General features: G+C 42.0%; 1 protein-coding gene across 1 annotated transcript in view; it reads right to left on the bottom strand.

Moving 5' to 3' along the window:
* The window catches only part of man1a2 (mannosidase, alpha, class 1A, member 2), a 103,085-nt gene that overhangs the window by 32,338 nt on the left and 45,751 nt on the right, over nucleotides 1-24,996 (bottom strand). The window contains exons 4-5 of the mRNA XM_070914705.1: nucleotides 17,346-17,464; nucleotides 8,088-8,168 (exon numbers count right to left, since the gene is read on the bottom strand). Of these exons, the coding sequence (XP_070770806.1) occupies nucleotides 8,088-8,168; nucleotides 17,346-17,464 (200 nt within the window). The remainder of the gene's footprint in view (nucleotides 1-8,087; nucleotides 8,169-17,345; nucleotides 17,465-24,996) is intronic.

Raw genomic sequence — 24,996 nt, 5'->3', positions numbered from 1 at the left:
GATCAAAATGTTTGCCAGTCCCACCCTTTCCTTTTATCCCACACGGGTCTCTCTGCCTTCCTGCTGGGCAGCGGCATAGTGGCAGTCAGTCAGAGGGAGTCGGATGCCCTGAATTTGTTTGACGGGTTCAGTGTTTGACAAAAAATGAGAGGGAATCAAATGCTCCCTGGCGAGATCAAACAGACAGTGCGCCAGTGCATATACTGCAGTCTGCAATGCCTGGACAACAGACAGCTAAGCTCTATATCACAGCGCAGACAAACAGAGTGAGAGGGGAAAAAAAAGGTATGGGGTAATGAAAGAGATACTGGGAGAGAGAGAACTGAGAGGATGAGGGAGCAAGGCTGATAGCAAAGGAGCGAGAGAAAAATACAGGATGTCTTCGGAGAGAGGCTTCAAATCAGGATTCTGGGTGGCAGAGACAAAAGGCATGTGAACAGACTTGTGTTATTTTCTTGCCGTTTATCACAATACTTTTTGTCTTCCGTCATCATGCTTCTCTATATCTTGCAGTCCCCAAACTAACTTTTTCCTCTCATCTCTGCTTCCCACCTCGTTCCTGCTCTCCTCCCTCCTTGGCTCCTTAAGTCCTTCCCTCTCTCTCTCTCTCTCCCTGCAATTTCATCCCTTTCTCTCTGGTTATTCTTCCATCACCATCATTATCTCTGTCCCTCTGTCTCTCTGCCACCGTTCCCCTCATTTGCTGTTCCATTTCTGTCAGTCTCCATCTCTTTATCTCCTTCCATCCCACTCTCCATCAGTCCAGGGTGGTTGTGCTGTAGCGTTTACGCCTGCAGAGTCTGCAGCTTTTCTTTTCGACGCTGTCATCTCATTATCTTACATTACAGGGCTCAGCTTGCTCCCCTGACCTTCTCCCTTCTCTGCGCAAACTGCTGTTGCTTGCTCAAATCATCCCTGTCGTTCCAGTCCCTCTTCTTTTTTTTTCTTTGAGGGAACAAGGAGGAAGTCTGGCACAGTTTTTTTCCCCTCCTCACATGCATAATGCACGTTAGCCAGAAAAATAAAACTGTGAACGAGGGGTGTCCAAACTTGGGGCTACATGGAGAAAAAAGTATATCGTCCTGGGCCATGAGCCTTTTAATTTAAGAGACCATCTCTTTTAAGTCCTTTGTGCCGCATTCTGAAGGGCAACAGTGATGCTGGGCCTTGGACGGAAGAATTGCTGTCCTGTCAGGTTAAGTCTTGCAGAGGAAATTAGAAGTACATCACAGAGGTGACAGCCTTGGATCTCAGTCTGCTCTTGTTCAGTGTCACAACAGAAAATGTTTGCTCACATATGTGAGAAAGAGAGAGAGAGTTTTGTAAGAGGAGTGATTTGAAGAAATGAGCCATGAAGTGAATAAATGCAAAAAGGGGAAAGAAAAGAATAATGACGAGGAAGAGGAGAATGGGTAAAAGAAAGAAACAAAGACATTTCAATATTCAAAGGATGAGTAACAGCAGTGAAATACAGATGAAGCCTTCTAAAAGTCCTGAACCACTGTTGCATTGGTGCTTCAACCCGCAGGCAAACTAGTAGGACAATTTAAATTTAAAAGTGCACTCCAGCATTTTAATATGGCACCTCCATTAGTTGGCGGAGCCAGGAGAGACAGATTAAATTGAACGGCAACTCCAAAAACATGCGCAACTCCCTGACTGCTAAATGCCCAGGTCTCAAACTCCACGCCTCAGTCTTTAACAGGCTTTCTGTTAAATGTAGGCTCCAAGGCCGAGCCGGGATACCTGAAAGACCTCCACACACCATAAAACAAAGCTACCTACCCCACAGCTGAGTCCAGTAGGCTGATATTTCAACATGCTTGTTGGGACTGTGCAGTGGATGTTAGCGGGTGCCACTTTCTTACCAGAGATGTGATCTGTATGAATGCCACTGTCTCATTGTGTAAAATGGATTTTGTTCACCTTAAAGTGTATTGCTAACTGTCATGCTTAGCCGGTCTGTACCAAGGGCTCAAAAAGAGCCTGCTACAAAACTTCCAGGTAGGCAGCTCCTTCTTCAAATAAACAGTGAAGTGCTTAAAAAAAAAAAACATGTTAGCAAGCAACTATGAATCAAAGAGTCACCTGGGTTTTGTTCAGAGTTGTATGACAACTGTCCAAAGCTTGAAACTTTACTAGGAAATCAAGGATTTTGAGAGCAGCTGGTCTGAGCTGGGTTTGATTAAGAAATAGCTGTGATGCGCAAGCTAACAGCTGTCAAAGCATAATGTCTAATTTTCTGTTTCTAAACATTTTAAACACACAAAATAAAATGCATCCTTTCAACAAAACAGCTTTGTAGTTGTTGAAAAGTGTTCACCTTTAACAGAGCAAAGCTTTGTGCTAAGCTAGGCTAAACATGTGCAGGACTCACTGTCAGTTCCATTTACTAAATTGGATGCAACATGAAACTGTAGTGGCAGTGGGAGACAAATGCAGCAGAGATGCAGAGAGGAAGACTTCTGTACCTGTTTCTCTAACACCAGACTGAGTCCACTTAATTGACCCTGGTGGCCAGCATGTATACAGGACACTCTGCTACAGCCTGCAGTCCTCGGAGCTTAAATTGCCAAATGAGTTCTAACAACCAGAAAAAAGTGTGTCAGGATGGAACACACAACCAAACACATGTGGGCATACTGTGACTACAGCTGCTGTATAGTTTCTATACTAAGGACGGTAAACACACCAGTGTGCTAATGAGGCACAGGTATTGGCAGAACCAACTCGAGAAGGCAGAAAAACACCACACACCAAAATAGCTGCAAGAAGAAAAAGCAATATGGACAAAACATTGTCTTTGATTAAAAGAGTTTTTTGGTGTTGGAGCTGTTTTTCTTTCTTGTCAAGTTTCTCTACCTGGCAGTGAAAGAAGCCGATGACTTTGTAGTTTCATCAATCACTACACAGTGGAGGAATAAGTTATCCTCAAGCTTGCCTCTGCTTCCCACTGCTTTGAAAGCAAATGGAGGGCTAACTAGCTCCCCAAAACCCAAAGGTGTGATTAAAGACACAACAAACATCTCAAATTCCTCCAAACATGGTACTGGAAAACCCAAAAAAATGTCAAAGTGACACCTTTGGACCTTTTCTGCTCTTTCATGACCCTAAACTCTCATTAAAATTCAATGGAAATAGACTTATTAGGTGTATTCTAGGATGTGGTCATTCCTAGCATTTTTACTACTTTACAGTGTGACGTTGACACGGTGAAAAGTGGACTGAGTCACACAGTTTCCTCAGAAACCTGGACTAAAAACATTTTCTACGAGCCATGAATAATTTGTTTTACTCTCTACACAGACATACAGCAGCATTTGTCTGAAACTGAACAAACCCAGCTCTCACTCAACTCTTCTCTAGTCTATCTGCCCATCACAGAAGTTACTAATTAGCAGAGAAACAACACCCAATATTTGCCTGTTCACTTGAGAGTGGGAAAAAAAGCAGATTAAAAACACTAAAAAGAGCAATGAGGGGTTGTGAAGAAGAAGTGAAGGACAAGGAAAACACAGATGAAAGCAGGAGGTAAAAGAAAAAGTTGAGGAGAAGAAAGGAGGATAAAAACTTCATGCAGCAATTAGGAGAGAAGAGGAGACAGAAAATGTGCGGTGTGTAGAGGACAAAAGAGATGGAGAAAATAAACAAGTTACATAGGCGAAAGTCTAAAATGCTTTAGAGATAAAGGAGAAAAAAAGGAAGAATAAATACGAGGTCAGAAGACAAAGGAGCAGAGGACTGAGGAGAGGAGAGCTGAGACACACAAGATAATAAGCATAGATGAGAGGAAAGGAGGGGGGGGGGACAAGACGAACAAATCAGGAAGGAGGAACACAGGGGAAGAACCAATAAGAAAGAGAGGAGAGTGGAAAAGAGAAGAAATTTAGCAGCATGGAGATGACGGGGAAAAAAAGGATATGATCCGATTAAGATTAGAAAGTGGCCAGGAGAAAAGAGAGGAGAAGGCGGGGGGACATCCAAGAAAGAGGAAGAAACAGAAGGAGAGACTAAAGGAATAAAGCTGGGGACAGACAGGAGTAAACACAATCCATCACTGCTGCTCTGCCTCGACTCTCCCAGACCAACACCTCCTCCTGCTGAATGCTGATCTCCAACTCCCCTCTTCCTCTTCGTTCTTCGGTTCGTCTGTTCTCCTATTTCACGTCTATATTTCCCTCCATCTCTCTCTTTCTCCTTGTTTTTGGTCTTCCATCATTCTCCTCCTGTTGTTTGTCCTTTATTCCATCTCATTGAGCGTCCTCACTCATGTTCTCTTGCCTCTTTTCCCTCTTTTCCTTGCTTGTGTTTTTAGGACTGTGTTGATGGTGACTGACAGACACCACAAAAGGCAAAAAGCTCATCTGATGAGGCTATCCTTTAAATCACTTCATCTGTGTGCCTTGCCTTGGAAAGCAACATATTTTATTACTTCCATTGCCTTTTCATTTATAGCAGCTTTCTACGTGTCCAACCTGAGGAGCCTGTCACCTTCCTACTTACTTTCTTTAAACCCATTTGCTGAAGCATGGCCTCAGTTTTCTTCACAAAGAGCTTGTTTTTGTTATTCAACTTTGAACCGACAGGGAAAACATTAAATTACCTGAACTGGTGCTACTGCTCTTGGAGGAGTGACACTTTTATTTTATTTCAATGGCAATTCAGCACAGAGAGAGCACAGAGATATCAATGAAATTGGCAGATGGTGCTCAGGGAAGAGTAGCCAGCATGGGTCACTCCTGGACCATTTTCAATGCCCTCAAAGTGACGAACACCATCTCCAACACAACAAACCCAAATTCTGTCCAGTGATTGCAGTCTTGGCTGGCAGTCTAAAGCCGCAGCATGTGTCTCCTCATGATATTAGACTGTCACGTCCTCTCTGGTCCTGTCTAAATATCACACAGACCCACAACAGGACAAGCTTGGGTACAGGTGGTGTTTGCTACAGGGACTCCCCCTGGCTGCAGCTGAGCACATTTAAAAAGGCACAACAAAATCCCTGTTATCAAGTTTTGGTTAAACCACTTCTGTGTTTGTGCATGTAAACATCCGCCCCTTCTTCTGGTTTCTACTCTGTTCCAACTAATAGTCAACAAAACAACAAATATGATGATAAACAGTTTAATGAGCTACGGTACGTGCTGCACTAGCGTGCACGTTTATGTACTCACTGAAGTTAATGAACAACATGGATGGGAGGACTAACAGCAGAGATGGTTTTTTACAGAAGTAGATTTGAGAGCTACAGCATCGAGTTGTGATGAGTTACCTTGTTACCCTGCAGTCGCTGTGGTCATGCTTGATTATCGGACAGTTCGGGATCAGGGTAATACAAGAGGCAACACATATATAAAGTACATTTTCATCCATGTGTTTTTGTCTTTTTTTACATCGCGCTCGCTTATGTTTTTTGTTCTCTTGTGTGTACTTCCATGTTTCACTGTCTAATTTGACCCTGAATCCCATCTATTCATACATCTGTTTAATTCTCTCAATCTTTCTTCCTTTTTTAACCTCTGTTTCACTTCATTCTTCAGCGTTTACTTCCCTTCCATGTTGTCTGTCTCATCTCCCCGTGTTCTCCATCAGTCTTCTTGGGTACTAATGTCTTAATTCAACCCTGCTTCTTCTTGTTTTCTCTACCTACAGCTTCATCCCCAACTACATGTTAGCATGCCACTGGGGAAGACGCTGATAAAGTCTGGAAACATCACCCTCAAACTCCAGTTCAGCCCCTGCTCTAATCTCTCACTGCCTCACCCTTAGTCTCCCGCAGGGACTCTCCTTCTCTTTGCTTTTTTTTTTTTGCTTCATATTCACACAGTTACACACTGTTTCCCCCAGGGAGCTGCCCAGTAACAACCATTTATTGGGCTGCTGGTTGGCACTTGGAAGGGTTAAGTGCCTTGCTCAAGGACATGTCCAATGAGAGTGAAGAATGAGTCTCACTCGCTTTTCTTCCTCCTCGGCCATTCATCACCCTCATTCTCCACTCCCATCTCTTTATCTGTAACCACCACCTTCACACACCCTCCCCTCATCCTCACTGTCCCGTCGCAGTTGTTCCTCCACCCTCTCCTCCATCACTGTCTCTCCTCCGAGCCCTCCCATGCTCCATCTCCCTCCTTTCCCACCACCCACAGCTTCTATTATTGCTTGAGTGTGCTCTGATGAATGACCGAGTTTGATTTGGGGAGAGGAGGTGGAGGGAAAGAGTGGAGAATAAGAGTGACATTAAGTTTGGCTTGTAAGGCACTTGAGCTCATGTTGTCATTCAGAGTGATTTAGCAAAATCTCTCTTCATCAGTTTCAAAAAGCCAACCCACAACCTTTCCATCACTCACTGTGGTCAGCCAAAGGTTAATGGGTATTTTCAATGTTCGGGGAGTTATTCGTGGGAGGAAGCCAAACTATTTTTTAGGTGATTAGATCAGCTTTTACTGATTTTTTTTTCGCAACTGACAGATTAGTAAATTCTCTTCTTTGTTATATCACACGATGAGGCAAAGGTGTCATTTATTAAGCTGTTATTGGTATCTGCTTCTGCAAAGAATCCTGTCCTGTCTTTTATTTTTTTATGTGCAAACCTACGTCATTATTTATTCCTATCTTAATCAATCAAGACAAACTTTTTCCACTTCCATCGTGAGAATATTCTTGTTTCTTAGGAAACACTGCTCAAGTCTGTAATTTCTAATTAGTCATGACCGGCAAGAAAACACTGTACGTAAGAATTCTGCTTCACTAGTGTGAAATTAAGCCGAATGGGATGATCTGAGGTGCAACAATGTGCAGATAATTAGCTTCAGTTGCTACATAAGTAGGAAGGAGTCCAAGGGTCAAAGCCATAGAACCACAACAAGAATCACGACAACACTAAATGATGAATGAGCTTTTTAAGATGCTGAGAAATGTTCAATTACTTTTTTTGTTCCCAAAAGCATCTCTCTAATCAGAGCCAACACTTTTTATTCCTACAAGACATAGCTGCACAGCACATACATATTCTGTGGGTGAACGACGTTAAAAGTATTTAAATATTTTCAACACGTGGCAAAATACAGTTCCATAACAATTCTGTACTCTTTTATTTTGCGTGCGATTTTATTTAGTACAATATCCGAGAGAGAGAGAAGTGTCAGCGTGGGTCTGTGGTGGATGGAAGCTTTGGACATGCTGTACATGTGCCGTACACAATGTTACATGACAATGTTATGTGACACAGCTGGCATTGCTTGCTGATGCCTGGATACAAATATGAGAAATGTATTAATGTCAGTTCAGCTCACCTGCAGAGACACTCAACACTCAACTGACAAAATCGAATTGAATAATTGAGTTTTAGGGGGCAGCCCAAACTGACACTAGCTGCTCAGTCGCTCACAACACTGCACGGTTTCAGTATTTTAAGGTTGCACTATGGGGGATATCTGACAGCTGTGGTACCCTGAATAAAGATACAAAGGATAGGAAATGGATCAGGCTTCACAGGGCTGATACTGAAAATCAATGGATGTGTTTTCAGGCAGTATTTTAGGTAAAATGTCTGACTACACAGAATAGATTACCTCAGAGATCTGTTGGCCAGTACTTGCAAAAAAACACATATAAATTATAATAGAGAGCACAGAGGATGTGGGCGTTGTACTGAACACATATGTGATGTATTTGCTCCCATTACAGAGGGAGCACTGCTCGGCCGGGCATGAAAGCTGGAGCGGTTGGGATGGGCAGAGAGAGGGAAATACAACTGAAAAAGAGATACACGGCTTCAACTTGCACCAGCTCCTTAAGCAGGAGCGGGGGGGGGGGGGGGGGGGTTGGAAGAAAGATACAAGAAGGAGGAGAGGGCAGGAGAGGGGAGGAGAGGATGGACGAAAAGGCTCATTGCTTCTCCTTCTGTATTCCTTCTTCCTTCTACCCCTGCTGTTCAGGTAATAAAAACACAGAGAATGTTACTTCTGCATCTTTAATCCGACCCCTCGTGTCTTCACTGTGCTCTGCAGGACAAACAACTGAGGTTCATCCAGTTGCTGGATGATGCAGTCTCACTCACAATCTCACACATACAGGCGAGTACTTACTTCCTGTCCAGAGAGGTAGTAGGCGGCCAGCAGTCCTCCTATGAAACGAATGTTGACCTCAAACACGGACACCTCGGCATTCTGGGAAAACGAGGGAGCACAGGGGAGGAAAAAAAAAACATCAGATAGGAGAACAAGAACAATTCACTTAATTTGTTATTCATGTTTTTATATGGACATTCTGTTGGTTTTGTAATTTAATTAGTTTCACTGTGAATCATTTCAAGGTTATTTCTTTTTTCTTTCTTTCTTTCGGAGTTAGGGTTTTGCTTATGAGCGCCTCAGGCGTTTCTGTACCACCAGCACAGATTGTGTTTCGTTTCATCTTTTCCTACATCAACTGGTTCGCAAAACCTCCCAAAAAAATCTGAAATACACAAATAAAGAAAGAAGGGAGAGACTTAAAGTCTTCAAAAACACGCTATCAGCCAAATCACAGGTAATCACACACCTTTACAGCAGGTTCCCACAGACTCTTTCCCCCTTAAATCAAGCAGATTACTTCAGGAAAGGGCAATAAGTAACCTATGACTTCCAGCAAGAAATAAAGCAAAAAAAACAACCCATTCCCCACCCCATACCTCCCGTTCTCTTTAGCCACAATAGTCTGCCAATTTTGCAAACAACAAGGTTTGTGTTTTATAGCAGAGCCTACAGATAGATGTGGAATTGGACAAAATGTATGACAGCCATTGGAGAGCCTTAAAAATTGCCTTCAGAGCTCCTAAGAATCAAAGCACATTAATCTACATGCCGGGCATTTACTACAAGTCCAGTATGCGTGGAAAAACACTGCACACAAGGTTTATGCATATTTCTTCAACTAATTAAGCCCATAATTGTCACCTTGGCTATTATTTTGTAGCTTGGGGTGCTATGAGGGAGGGGAGAGAGAGCATGCTGGTGTTCACCCCAATTTCCTTATTTGCAAAGCATGGCTTAATTGGGGCTAAATCATCCACATATTCTATTTCTTCCCACTCTGCTGCTAGTCGTGCAGCTTTCCCAGAAACAACAGTAATCTTGGTGGCTTTCTTAAGACAACCGAGTACAAAAGTACTATCACTATCACAGTAAAGTAATTCAAGTGGAATTAGTACATTTCTCTGCGACTGACAACTTGCAACCCTGATGCAGTAAGATTACTCACGTGGAACACCTTGAAGCCAACTACATTCAAAATACTGAGAGCTACTTGCAATTTACAATGTGACCTTGCTCTACAGTAAATGCAGTCCAGAGGGGATACAGAGAGAGGGAAGTAGAGGAGGAGAACAGGAACATTGTCTGAATCTTAAAAATGGGGCTTTAACATACTGAACTCTCTACTAGGATGGAAAACATATTCATGATTGCAGCTTACACACTGATTCGTGCTCTCTTCTGTTACTGGATGAGGTAGCTGTCTTTCGTCAGGAGCAGGTGTCGACAAACAACATTTATAACCTGTTTTGATGCTTAAATGCAAAACCCTCCAGTTCCAGGTCAGCGGTGGTGGCCAAATCATTGCCCATTTGCCCGTGACTTCCATACATTCTCTCTGCTTCTAGCCCTTTCTGTCAGTGTCTAGAGCTTTCATAAATCGTCATATGGCTGCTACTCGGCAGCCTTTGCAATAGAACTATATGGGCTTCTTGGCATCCCTCCTCCCTCAGGTCTATAATTTCCACCATAACATTTTTTCTTATCTACTGGGGACCACAGCATTACGCCTAGGCATAGAGCGGTGTGGATCATGTGTGGAAATTGGAGCTTCCTTCCAACGTGGAACCTCTTATCTCATGATCTGTGAGCCGTTTGTAGTAGATTGGATTTTGGCCTCTGACTTCCTCCTGAAACAAGGGGGTCTGCTCTACCTGCATCTTTACAAACTGGTCACCTTTTTCTGCCTTTCACTCTAGTGACAGCGTAAGAAAGTGTAGCGGCACCTACAACTGACCTTGAGTCACAATGGTTTTTGCACACTGTCAGAACTTGTGATAATGTACCAGTGTCACTTGCCGCTGGTACATCTCCTCCCTCAGATCCCATGTGTGCAGTTGTGCTGGAGGAGGAGAGAGTATTGAATACAGACTTTAAAAGGAATGAGGTGAAGAATGGCTCTCATCTGCACAGCTCCACCTCCATTATTTTCTTCTTGAGTAGATCCCACTTTCTCCGAGATCCCTGAGTGGGTATCTCAACTGTTCTTTCTTTTTCGTTTCCTCCCCCCCCCGTTTTTATCACCTGCCTTTTGTTTGCATACTTCACATGTATGCATTTTCTATACAGATACAATACAGATAAATACATATGTATTTACCTTGTATATATCTTAAACTCATACTGCAGAGTTATCTCTTGAAATTGAAAAAGTGGCGTAAAATAAGCATCTGTACCATATAAGGATTGCCTAATTTTCTCAATAATGAACCCAGTACAACATTTTCACACTATATTATAGCAAATCAATAATAATATTAAACAGCTATATACATTCAAACATTTAAATGATGCATGTAGCAGCAATGGACGGCTAGACACGTTTTCAGCCACCATATAACCCTCTATTCAACTTACAAGCGCTTGCTGGGAGACCACAAGTCAATTCCTTTTAATATCAGATGATGTTAAAATGAGAACAACCTTGATTATTTTTCTTCTGGTTTTTTTTTTTAAGCGCACAATTAATCTGAAAAATTAAAGAGTGCATTAGGACGCATGCAGCGAAACAACAGGGGATGCTAGTCATGGGGTGGATGTTGTGTTGAACTGAGCGATGAAGGCATGGGAAGCTTTCATAAAAGCTCAAGGCCAGCTTTGTTTGGCAGCATCCGTCTATCTAACTCAGTCAGGCTCACTTGTTAGCCATTTACAACTGTAGTTTAGAGCCCAGACCCCAATGAGCAGAAGAGCTATAAAACAGCCCTAATTTAAAAATGCCTGCAGTGAACACAGATAGGACAGCAAGGAATCACGTAGGTTGTGCAATGACGCACGAGAGCAGCACAAGAATAGAAGTTTTGATTTAAATGAATTGTTTTGTTCTGAGACTACGAAATAGGACAGCAGAGTCACTTCCTTCTCTGATCTTCTATCGTAAGATAGCTGTTAATGACACACCGTACTCACTCTCCCCTGTGAATGACATCCACTTTCCAACCTTTTCTACTTTCTCTATTAATATCCACCACAAATCAGTATAAAAAGAACTCTGTCACCCATATCATAAGCCATTTCTTCTTGTGCGGTTTCCTGTCATAGATAATCACCACTACTGCTTATTTTAATTGGATCCTGTTACTACTGTAGAAAAGCCTCTTCCTGGGGTCACAGGAATATTTTGGTTAATGTATAATCAGCTGTGGCTCTGACTATTGCTCTCTTGCTACTAATTTAGCTGATCTCTCGTTTGAAGCTTATCCTCTTATAACTCACCTCAGTAAGAGTGTGAGCTAAACGTCCATATAATGTACAATCAATTAATCAATCAATCGCCACAAATGTAATCAACAACAATTCTGATAATTCATCGTTTTGAGTCCTGCCAAAATGATCTCCAGCTTCTCAAATGCTAATATTTGCTGGTTTCCATAGTTGTCTATGATGGAACAAGTGAAGATACCCTGGAGGTCAATAAATACAACTTACATAAACACAAATACAGCATTCATCCTGCATACAGCAGTATTAGTCCCTTCTGTTTCATGCAGTATATCCTACATCAGTCTTGCATTTTCACAATAGAAAGTTGTACTTGAATAGTATATTGTAACACAAACGCTTACTGAATAAGTTAAAGGTGCCACATACATAAAACACGATTTCTTTTTTCCCCATTCACAGCATGTGTGCGTGTAAGTATGAAGCCGAACACGCGGTTTGGCTCAAAGCTTTCGCTGGAGCATGAAAAAAAGAAGTGATGATAGTCTTTGAAGTTTGAAGGCAAACAATGCAAAAATATGTCATCCATGCGACTCGGCTAAAATATTAAATACTGCAATGACTTGTCATTCCAGGTGACACGAGAGAGGAACACACAGAGCCGGGGAAGTCACTGTCAAATGTCTTTCACCTTCAGCAAAAGGCTAAGGGGGGAGCGGGAAGGATGGGAGTGGGGGCGTTTAATCATGACAAACATGACAGCTTTCACAGAGTAGGACTGTGAATGCTCAGCAATGTTATGAAAAATACATAGAGGTAGAATTGTACTTTTTGCCTCTCCAAAAGATTGTGAAAGACAACTCTTCATGTCTGAAAGAACACAGTGTCACATGAAACATTCAAGTGCTGGCGTTTTCACCATCTCAACTGCAATAAAACATCTGACTAAGGAACTCTCCTTTATAATTAAATCTGGTTAATCAAACTGGGCTGGAAGTCGTCTTTGACAGCTACCATTAATTTATCTCTCCATTTCTGCCGCATAGCCTCCTATCAAATCCTCAATTTAACCAGGGTTATTAATTCGTCAGCTAGCAGAGTCCATTAATTTGGTGGATCTTTGAGCCTGGCGATGGATGCAGACCTCACACAGACACATCCATCATCTGAGGGCAAGCTGCAGTGCGGGGGCCCCACCAGGACACTGGAGACTCCAACAATGACTCAATGCTTGGCTCAACATGACATGGCAGCTATTTAATCATTCATTAGTTGTGGTGGTGGCAGGTGGGTGGCTGAATTGAGAGGTGGTGGAGGGAAGGTGTGACACACACAATAAAAATGTGCATACATTTGTTAAAAGCATATGACAGCCAGAAAATGAGGATTTTAAAGAAGGTCTATTCGACACACACAAGAATAACAGACAACTTCAACCAATTGAGGTGAGTACAACGTTAACGTAACCAGCAGGAATGATGTCCTTGAAAGAAAATGGGATTCATCGTTTAAAGATGCTAATTTAAACATAATCCAAAATCAGTCCTGATCTTAAAGTAGAAATTGAAAAGGGACAAAAATATTCTCAGTACATAAAAGGTCAAACTGGCTCTATCAGAGGTGCCACACACACACACACACACACACACACACACACACACACACAGCAGAGGTTAAACTCAATGTAATGTTAGGGAACTTGCACTCCTACATGCATGCACAGGTGAGTAATTAAACTTCACTAAGAGTGATGTCTTTAATCTTCTAAATGGAAATTTAGATTATGCCCTTATTCCTGCCTCAGAGCTCTGGCTAGAGAGGCTGAGAGTGGCTGCACCCTTTGGGTTGAGCAAATCTTTGATTTTCACAAGGGCCAAGCTTAATATCACTTTTGCTGCCAATTATGCTGCCAGGCCACCGCAGGCTTGAAAAGTATTGCTCCCTATGAGCCGGGGAATTACCTGTTTTGTAAAAGGCCCGGGTAAAAGCCAGAGTAATGCCATGGCCATATAGCTAAGATTCAGTCTAAGCTAGCTTAACCTTTCATGAATGTTACAGTAGCTGGAAGCTAATGCCTGAATCCCTGGCCTAATGCATGCATGTATAAGAGCATCAAACCAAGCCGTTAATGAAAACATAGTAACACAGCGCCCTCCTTCTCTCGCTCGTTAACAGGAGCTTCAAGTCTCATCTTCTCCTCCCTCTAATCTCTCCTCTCCATTCCCCTCCTGTCTAACCAAAGGGCTTCTCCTCTTCTCTCCTGCCTCTGATTCTTATTTCTCAATTCATACAAATTTGTTGGATTACAGTGGCTGCTCCTGCAGATATCACTGTGCTCGAAAACACAATTTTATGCCAAATTTTCACACTGCCATTTAATGAATCCAATATGTGCCGTTTTCAGGTGAATGTGTTTATTGTCGCTCTTATCTGCATTACATTACTGTTTTGCTGGGTTTGATGACAATAAAGTGGCCCAACTTCCCATAAACATCTAACATCTTCCCACTCACATCTCAATGTCCATCCCTCTTTTTCTGCCTTGTTCCATCATCTGATACCACAATTGATCTCTTTTAATTTTCCACTCAACCGTTCTCCATCTCATGAATTTCAGAAGAACCATATGAAAAACCCAAATTAATATATATCATTTCAGTAAGACTGAAGCCTATACACTCTATAGTAGTGCCACCCATATGATCAAAGTGACAAGTACTCCTATAATATTTCTATGATCAATCAGTAGCGTCTGTGCCGCTGAAAATAAAGATCAAACCACCTCTGTGACAATATATTTCAGGGGAGGCATGACTACAGATGTAGTTTTTCCTATAGCTGTTTGGTGTAACCTGGGAGTAGAGCAGGTAATGTGACTGAGGAAATGAACCTGCACTGACCGCAGCGCGCTCAGCTGCTGTAGTTGCGTAATTTGAGGTTACGTTTATTCCGTCAAAACTACGGTGTGTTAAAAAAATAAGCATTAGTGGGGGCAAGGGGGTCCTCCCATTGGGCACTTTCTCTCTTGGAGGCCAAACGGCAGGTGCTCCCGTTTGACATCTATCTATGCACGTGCATGTTGTAGAGTAAGACGGCTGCTTTTTACAATGTCGGCAAACAACCTTATATTTGCTGTAAATGTTGCCATCTACAGCGTAGAACCCAAATTCCTTCCGCACACTGCTTCTCAGACGCTGGTGTGGTGATTATCCACTCAGCACGGCTTTGCTCACTAGTGTCCTCGGGTCAATAGAGCATTCAATAGGTCTAGCTGATAGTGAATTTTAAGAACGCCCTCTGCTGGACCGCATGGCCAACTACTTAAAACAGCCTAAGCAAAAAAAACTCAAACAATATCAAATTGCATAAAACGTTTTTTTCTACATAAAAACTCACGTTTGTTATAGAACATGTGCAGTACAACTACAAGTACGACATTTCTGAGTAACCCAATTTGTTCTGAAATTATATTGCATGGCTAAGACATGTAGCAACTCTTTTAAAAGCTTTTCAATAAAAAGGGACCAAAGAGAAAAAGCCTAGGGTTCAAAGAATGAATTGACCTCACTCTATCCCTAAATTGTCTCCTGTCCCCTTCTTGTCTCTTCTCCATCTCCACTGCCCATTTGTATCCCCCTCAATCTGACTTCACTGCTGATCTATCTTCCTCCATCTCATTCTTGGTCTATCCATCCAAACCCCTCCCTCGTCAGTGATTGATCTTCACTAGTCTCCCTCTTTCTTTCCTCCTCTCTCTCTATCCCTGATGCCTCTTCCTCCACATCTCTCTCACTCTACCCTCCATCTCTACAAACCCAATTTCTCCCTCATCCTCCATTCAATCTAAGCCTTTATCCTCTCTCTCTCTCCCCTGTCATCCATCCCCAATTCCTCCCCGTACCCCTCTTTCCACTGCTCGACCACAGTGATCCTGAGGTTAATTAGCCCTCCAAGTGTCAGACTATTAGATCCCCTCTGCCTACCTGCTAGCTGCCCTGTGATTGCCTCAGTAGGGGGACTAACAAGCTCGGGCGTCAGACATTGGAGCAGACAGAAAGTAAGAAAAGAAAAAAAAAAGGGAGGAGGTAGAGCAAGGAGAAGGCATGGACAGAATAATGATTTAAAGGGAAATTTATGGGAGACAGATCTGAGGAAAAGGGACGAAAGGCGGGATGACAGATAATGGGAAAGCAGAGAGAAGAGGGAAGAAAAGACGAGAGGTAATGTGGAACAAATGATAGAGGGATTTGTAAGGATAGAAGATGTCAAATGACAAGAAGCCTTGTTGGATGTGAATAAATGTAGGTAAACCAACAGAAGGACTGAGACAAAAACGTGTGGCAGGAGAGAAAGAAAGGGTGAAAAAAGGATATAATTTGGTAACAAGTAGACAGAAAACAGGTTGGAGAATGAGGGAGGGGTGGACAAAGAGGGATAGTGAAGGGATTGGAAAGAGAGGGCAAGAAATAAATGCAAAAGAGCGAGGAAAAAAGGAAAGGATGAAGGAAAAGTGAGCTAGGAGGATGGACAGAGGGTCAGCTGGATAAAAAGAAGTGATAGACACGGCAGATGATGGATAGAGGGACAGATAAAAATTGTGATTGTTAAATGTAATGAAAGAGGGGAGACTGAAGACAATAAACTGGTCAAATCCAGAGACTACAAAAGAAAACGGAGGGAAAGAGCGACAGTAAAGACGAAACAGGGAAGAAATAAATGGATAATAAAAAGGTAAGGCAGGATGAAGACGGGCGTTGTGAGGGTATGCAGGGAACACAGTAAAAAAAAAAATAACAGAAGGGAAAAGAGTGTGGAAGGAGGTGATTGACAGGTGAAAAAAAGGAGAAGGAAGATGGTAGTGGGAGAGGAGGACTGAGACAGAGAAATAAATGAGGAGAGCTGCAGAGAGATGGGAAAGAGGAGGTTGTTAACAGAAGACTGTGAGGAGAGAGGGGGAACAGAAAATGGATGGACAGAAAGATGAGGGATGAAGGTTATGGGTGTTCACACACACAGAGAGCAGAGATAGAGCTGAAAAAGTAATTGACATGTTGTCAATTTGTTTGACGTCATGATGAAATTAAGTGTTATTATTGTAATGTTATCAGTTTAAAGATGAATTTGCAATATGTCCTCTATTAAACATGACCGTCTTGACTGTATTAAACAAGAGTGTTCCAAAAGTAGGAAAACTTGCCAATAGTGAAAATGCTTAGTTGTAGCAACACCTCACACACAACTGTTCAACCTTATAAAAATAGGGAAAACTAGAACCCAAGAAAAGGTTGTGTGTGTGATGACAAGAGAAACATATACTAAAAATGTGGGCGATTGATTTTTGATTTGACCTATCCAGCATTTGCAAGAGAATAATGTAAAAATAGTGGATAAGGTTCTGTCCGTATTTTGAAACGGTTTTTACACAATTTGACTGATCCAGATCAGCTCATTCATCAGGTGACAATATGGTGCTACTGTAACACTGCCCCTTGAGCAACACCTGCATATTATCTGTGTTCTAATGTTGAAAACGTGTCAAGAAATCGACATCAAATGAATTTAAGTTGCATAAACTCCTAGTTTCTGTTATTATTTCTCTCTCATTATATCCTCAGGGCTAATTTATGGCTCTCATCAGAGAGGGTGTCAAAGTGATTGGCCAAATTAAGCATTTTGCTATTGACCTTGATAGGAAATGATGATATTTGATTACTACGGTCTTTCTTCACACCAGGAGTAGATAATCAAACTACAAAGTGTTCAATCCTTAAGCAAGATTCATTTAGATTCATTAAAATGTGAGTCTCTGTCTTCTTACAAACTCTAGTGTAGTTGAATTCCTGTGCATGTTGTTCCATACATTTATAGGTGTATAAAAGGAAAGTAGGTACACACCACCCCGAAGTCCAGATTCTGTTCAATCCACTCCTGGCCGTCCTTGAACTCCTCATGCAGACCCATGATGTAGAGGGTGTCTAAGGCATCCACAATGGTCGCCCCTAGTTGGGAATTGCCTGCACAAGACACATGGTAAAACAAATAGGAAAATTAGATTCATTTGTCCAGTCACGCGCTAACCAATCTGCTTCATAAGAAAACCTTGCACCTCTGGGTATTTCGAGAGGAAAACTAATCACAAAACACAATGGGCCTAATTTGTGAAGGAGAAACTAAGACATTCGTTGCATTGAAAAATAAGAAATTACTCAGATGAATTTTAATATATGCAATTAAAACTTGGAATTAGCTGCACGTCCGTCAGAAACACACCCATGCAAACACAGGAAGAACATGCAAACTTCATATAGAAAGAGCTGGAAATTGTGCCCAGTGCTTTGTTGTTGTGAGGAGACGACCTTTGGCTGTACAGCAGATGAGAAAGACGCACTTCGTTGGGATGCTTCATTAAGTTACAGCTGACCAGAAAACCACTCCTCTCCTCCTCCCAACCTTCCATCCAAAGCTCTCAGTATCACCGAAGACACCCGTGTGAGTTTGTGGCCAGAACCAGAGAGTAAGAAAGTATTGGTGGTTGAAAGTAAAAGATAAGAAAACGAAAAGTATGGAGGATGGAGAGTACAAAAGGAGGCTGCAGACAGAAAGTGGGCGAACAAGCGGAAGGACAAAAAACAGTGTTGTGCTTCAACCAATCTACATTCCCTTGCTTAATTACAGGAGTCTGCAACTGACACAACTGGGTCGATTTCTTGCAAGAGGGATAAGAAATCAAGCCAATTAGTGCAGAGATGAAATATCAAAAGGCCAGAAATCTCAGATAGTGGCCAAGAGCAGTAACTGTTGTTGGACTATCATTGATCAACCACCTGATAAACGCCCACAAATATTAGGGTTGTTTTGTGCACCACAGGAGTAAAATGTTAAAAAGTTGTTCGATTGAAAGATGCAACTCATCAAGCACTGTTGGATCTACTCACAGTTGTATTTTCACTCTTAACACGGTTCATGATTGGAATATTACTGCAGCTGAGGTCAGCAACTCTCCAACTCCAGCTTTGGGACGGTTATCTCCTAATGATGCACGGCCACTAATGTTGTGCTTTTTTTTATATTACAAGCTTTGAAGATACAGGCCCTCTACCTGGAAAGGTGAATATATGAATATTTACTCTTACTGCTTTAAAAAGGTTTATCAGATGTATCACTGTATGCTATTCATAGTCCTTTCTCTTCTCAGTGATGGAGAGCTGCATGTTTTTGTTTCCACATCAGTGTTAGCAGGACTGAGCTAGTACAACATTTATCATGTAGACATAAAATCGTTGGGTCAATATTTCCTTTTTTTTATTAAAACTCATTTTATGTCAACACTCTTGCCTTTACACAAAACAAAACGGACATATCTCAAAGCATTAAGGAGTTACAGCCGATTCAAGGAAATCTCCTCATTAATATGTAAAACAATGCAGCAAGGTGAGCCGAGATCTCATCAGATCCTCTTGATCCCCCTCTACCGCTGCTCGCTGTGTTTGGTTCAGTTCGATGCTCATACATTCACAACATATTTCAGGAGGCAACAGTCAGTGGCACTGTCCTTTAAATCCTTCCTCATTTCATATCAGGTTCAGCGTGTGCTGCTGGAATTCCACAGCCTCTCCACCATCCCGTCTTATCTATGCCTCCATTCAAAAGGAGAGCGTCTGGCTTCGCGTAGGAGCTGCAGTGTTATTATCATTATAGACAGGAACCTCTAAATCACTCTAAAAATACACTGCAGTCAGGGCTGATAGCAAGATGCCCTGGCCGCCTGCCGGATCATCTTGACAGATTGGCCCGACTGTTGGTGGAGCAGAGCCCCTCTGGTGCACCACCCAACCCCCATCTCCCTCCCTTCTGTCACTTTCATCACCTACAGGTCCGCTTTAGGCAGTCATAGCAATGTGACACCATTGAGGCAAAGATAGAGGCCTGTCAAAGTTCTCGAGTCAGAGAATATTCCTTTGATGTCAGGGCTTTGTGTAATGGCTGCTGAATGCAATGCTGCCTGTGTGTTCACAACAGTGATACACCACAGTGAGTAATCACATGTCACATGCGGATAAAACTGACATTATGTAAGCTAGCCATGTTTGTCCCTCTAAAATACCAAGAGGTGTCATCCTAATTCTTTAAGAGACCCTTCTCATCACTTCTCTGAACTCCATTAGTGCATTCTTTCCAGCAGGCACGCTGAACACAACCGTCCTGTTCTGTCTCGTTATGAGTGAGATCAGATCGCATCAAAAGCTCTGATGCACAGTGAGTGCTCCCTTACTTATGTACAGCACACAGGACATTACATGTCGACACATGCTGTTGGTTGAAGTTTACAGTCAAAACATCATTTTATTTTGAAGTCTTTCAACTGATCAGGCCTCTAACGCATACGTGATTCTAAATGTAATGTAATGATTTAAAATGTCCATCTGATACTGTTTTAAAGATCAGCTGTGCAGATACAGAAAGCAGACAAAGTGTAAATGTGAAACAGGGCATATTTCTGCCTCAGACTAGCCTTTGCTGTGATGATATAAACGTTATGATAACAATACCACTCTTCTATCTGCGTTATACATTGCTCAGCTGAATTTAGAATTAAGTTTTGCAGCTGCGTTAAAATGTCTTTCATTTAGTAGTTCACACAGTCTGTTGTTTGGGGCGAACGTCAGATGTTTTAAATATGTGAACTTAAGAGACGTGTTTACTGAACTTCCAGAGCAGAGAGATATCAAAAACTTAAAGCAAATCTGATTGAATTGTCTGCAATCTGCATTTCTTTTAGTGCTGTGCTATGACAGAATTTAACCTCGACATTGATTTAGTGTTAGTTCATTAAAATAAACACTACCTACATACATAGATTCATTGTTTATAGTCTATGAAATATCAAAAACTTGCAACTCAAACCTTACTTCTGCCCAACACGTCTAATTAATCAAAGTCAGTTTGTAGGGATATAAGTTTTGAGATTTTTATCTAACAAAGATATTTTAAAAATTAAGCAATGTCCTCAAAAATGACAAATGTTCTCAACCAATTTCTGACTGTGGTTCAGCTCTTAATATTAATCTGGGATTAATCTCTGGTTCTCCTCATCAAATGTATCAGCCTCCCCAACTTGTAATTTCAGCTGAAACTTCAAAGACGAGAATTTCAATTTGCAGTTGACTTGTGTTTCTCTGACTCTTATGTGGGGGTATGTTTTTTCCCAACCTTGAGAAGTTCAGCTCACTTTCATGTTTGGGTATAACCTTGTGATCACCCTGAACAGTCTCCCCTCTCCATCTTCTTTCTGCTCCATCACACCCTCCATCTTTTCATCTGCCCCTCCTTCTTCTACCTAACCATCTGTTTGTTCTCATTCATCACTGTCTTGCTGTGTTTTTCCTAATCTTTCAGTGATTGCTCCATTCAAACCCTGATGCACCGATACTCCTTTCACCCTTCACTAGCTGCATTTCTCTGTCGCCAATTCAGTCTCACTGAGTACCCCCCCCCTCCCTCCCTCCGCTAAACCTCCTTTTTTACCTCTGTTAATCTGGCTGAAACATGCCTTTACCTGCTGTCGGTCTCCATATCTGGGATTGTATTGTTTCACTGTCATTCTTGTCAACACAAAACTGTCTGTTGCTATCGTTTTCCACCATCCTCCCTGCATCTGATTTCGGTGCAGCCTTTCATACATCGCCAGCTGCATCAAATGAAGCTGAATTGGCACTTCCAAGAGGTGGATTTAGGGTTGCCAGACACTGCTTATCTGAGACAAATTGGCCAGGATGAGGTTTATATATTTGCAGAATTATCCCCACAGCCTCATGCATAAACACAGACACCCTCAGCTGAAAACACACTCTCTCAATCCAACTATCTTCCTCTCTTAACATAGATACACGAACGCCCCTTTTCCTTTGATTTCATTCGCACCACACACCTTCTTTCTACCTCAACTGAAATCTCGCACACTCTCCAACTTCCTCTCTCCATCTACTATAAACACCCCTCGCTCCCTCTCCTCCTCCAATCTCTCCCTCTCAAAACACTCACACTCCCCGTCTCGGTTCTTGTGCCAGTTTCATTAGACGACAGGTTTCAGGGCTCTCCGGTATGAATTCACACGAGGCAGGGAAACGTGATGTCATTATTCAGTATCCATTCTCTCTGTCTTGTAAACTGTCGGCTCTCCCGGAGTGGGAGATGATGGAGAGCTCGGGTGTGTGTCTGTCTCAGAGGAGATGGTAGTGCATGTGCGTTAGTCTACGCATGTTGCACGATTTCATTTGTTTTTGTGTTTAAGCACAGTGAAAATGGAAGAAAGTGTCGGAATGGTGTGTGGATGTACATGGGGAGTTTATGCATGTGTGTGCTTGTCCTTGTTTTAGTGAGTTAGGCACGCATTGTGTGTGTGTGTGTGTGTGAGTGTGTTTCTCGACAGGATCAGATACAGAAACCAGACTGGAGGTGAAGGTTTTCCTAGACATAAACACCGAGTTGCACTGAGCTCCAGAGTTGTTGCATTTCTAGGACTCCCTCTCTCGCAGCCTCGCCCTCCCCCTCCATCCCATTCAGTCTCTAGTCTTTACGGTTCTGTACAGCTCCCTCTGAGGGCCTACACAACCTTCTGCACTATCCTCTCCACGTATGCTCCTCTTTATTCTGCCTACATTCTCTCACTGTAACATCCAACACTGTGGTTGTAAAGCGGAGCAGAGACTCTGTAGAAAAGAGCACGTATTTCTTTATAGTGACTGGTTCAGCTGAGAATATTTAACAAGGAAATTCAAAGTTCAAGTGAAATTGGCTCACAATGAGGTGCATTATGCATTATCCAGAATAACCAAGACATTGTTTCTAATGTTTTTAATGTCATTTTCTGTGCTGTTAATACACTGTTTAGTAATTTGGGTGAAGTGGCCCTTTAAATTGATACAAGATATACCACTTTTTAGCAAGGAACCCTCACATTTGGTTATCAAACATGTTAACATCCCCGGCAGCAGTATGAGCTCAGCTGTGTATCAGCTTCTCTGCCAACTCGGCTGGTACAGATTACTGTAAACAATGAAGTCTGCTGGACAAACTCATACTGACATCGCTTCTACATGTCATGACTTGGGCTCCTATATAAAACAACTAACAAGAGGAATTACCATTATTAATAATCATGAAAACTCTCACTCTTATCTGAAAAGTGAAGACTACCATGTTTTGTATTCAGCCCCAACCTTTTAGCCTTTGCTCCACCATGTTAGCTCTTGTCAGATTAAAGAGTTCTTACATTCACTGTCACAGCCTGCTACGCAATTTTTAAAAAATTGGATTGCAGGCAACCACCTCCTCCTCCTCCTCCTCCTCCTCCTCCTCTGTTGCTCGAGGTCCACTGTGGCATTTCAGCCTGTTTTGTAATGAGCCTAGCGGCGATAAACAAAGCCAACCCCAGGCGAAATCAGCCCAGTCTGGCTGGCAGTGGACAACTGGTTACCAACTTATTTGGCACCAGAATGAAAAATCTGCTGTGGTCTGTTTTCTGCCTCAGAGGGTTACTGGTCAGACTGGGCCTTCAGCTCAACATGAGCTCAGAGTAAACCCCAGCCCGGATGTCTGTCTCCAGGCCGGCTGCCAAAGGGCCGCAGTATGCACTGGTTTTACTGTAGAGTAATTTCACGGTATTCCCTTGTCTGTGCAAAGAAAAGGAAATGAATAACTATTCAGCAACCTGTGACTCGTGTAGCTCGTGTTAAAGCTATGTGTGAAGAATATTATGTGTATGTAAAATGGGAGAGTTGAAGCATCAAAGGAGTTCTGAATTTCAGTGCCACATTTGGTACACCAACATTATATACAATATGTGCAACTAAATGCCAGCACTACAGGCCAAGCCGGGATTAGACTGAATCACACAGCACGAATCCACAGGCTGTATGGACTGTGGGTAAATCCCCATAATACTCATACAATATTTCTACAGGGATGTACACAGCACATCTAATAGGTAATATAGTTATTCACTGTAGACTCTACCATTAATACGTAGTTGTAATAAACTTGGTGACACTTTTATCTTCTGTGATTTGGCCTAGTTTATTATTTTATTTATATAAAACAGCTGATCAAATAGATAGTTCCCATAAGAGTCAATGAGCGCATCGTTTCTCAATTGCCATGGTGAGAACCACTGCACTCTTAACTGACACACAAGCTTAAACGTCCCCAAAACACCAAATCTTACTTACTCATCTCTTAATCTGAAACGGATGAAGTACAGTCATCGACCACTGAGCCCTCTACAATCGCACATTTAAAAGCAGGTTAACTAGAAAACAGTGTAAAAAAATGATTGTATATGGGATTTTAACAAGGTACAGTAGCACTGCAATCAACTGAAAATCATGTACTGCTTCAGGGCAACAGTCGCTCACAAGGACACAGGGAAAGAATATTGTTCATCACGCACTCCATCTCTTTACCTCTTCGTGAAAAAGAAACTAAAAAAGTCATCTGAATGATCCATCTGCCCAACTGTGACAGAGAATATGTGGGCTTTGAGCTGGTAACTGGGGAAGTAATTGTTCTTGTTTCCTTTTGTACACTGTGTTACGGCAATCTACTCTTTAAAATCTCCAATTTATGTTCCCTTACATGTCCCGGGTCTGCCTGGATTAAACTAGTGCAAGATGGTAAGAGGAGGTCTATGCAGCTGGCAGATTAATAGAAAGAGTAACTTGATGAAAGTCATTTGAGAGAACAGTGAAAGTTAGTCAAGATGTAAAGTGTGGGTGATGGAGTGGAGGGGAGGACATGGGGTTTAACGCATTTTCCAGCTAAGCCAGAGAAAGGTCAGCAAATCCTTCAAAATCCAACGGTACATACGCGAGGCTGTCTGACTGGCATATTCAGAACTGACTGCATCGATGGATCAGAGCCACATACATATCAAAATGTTACAAACCATCCAAAAACCAAGCCGCAAAATGGGTCTATCAATGTAAGGGTAGCTTGATGAGATGTTCTTGATGAGATGTTCTTCATCATAACTTCCCCTCTTCTAATGTTCACTATGTTGATCTTCCCTTTGACTCACCTATTTTCTCTGTCTTTCTCTCTTCACGATGGTGTGTTTCCTTTTATCTCACTCTCAACTTTCTGGTTTTATGTGTTTGGGCCCAAATTCCTTGGTGTTTTGCCACTTTCCCTTTTCCTGCTCGATCCGACCCTCTCACTGTCTGGTTTGTGTCGCCATCTCCTCCATTATTTCACTGAATCACCGTGGATCTTGAACCACAATGTTATACTTTTTTTTTTTACAGATTAACAACAAATATATTTACAACAGATTTCATTCAAAGCTGTAATTGACACTAACACATGAGTTTTGTCTGATTTAATACATAATAGTGGAACACAGTTCATTGCATTATTTCACTTATACATATTAGGATATGTACCAATTTTGTAAAAATATAATATCATGATATTAATATCAACCATAATCACCCCATTCTTATTTCATGGGTCTTCTAAACTAAATTGCTTTTGAGACGCAAACTGTCCA

This window comes from Enoplosus armatus, chromosome 11, assembly GCF_043641665.1.
Source record: "Enoplosus armatus isolate fEnoArm2 chromosome 11, fEnoArm2.hap1, whole genome shotgun sequence".
In the NCBI taxonomy this organism is placed as follows: domain Eukaryota; kingdom Metazoa; phylum Chordata; class Actinopteri; order Centrarchiformes; family Enoplosidae; genus Enoplosus; species Enoplosus armatus.
The sequence above is the reverse complement of the archived record's forward strand: the minus strand, read 5'-3'. Positions and strand labels throughout refer to the sequence as shown.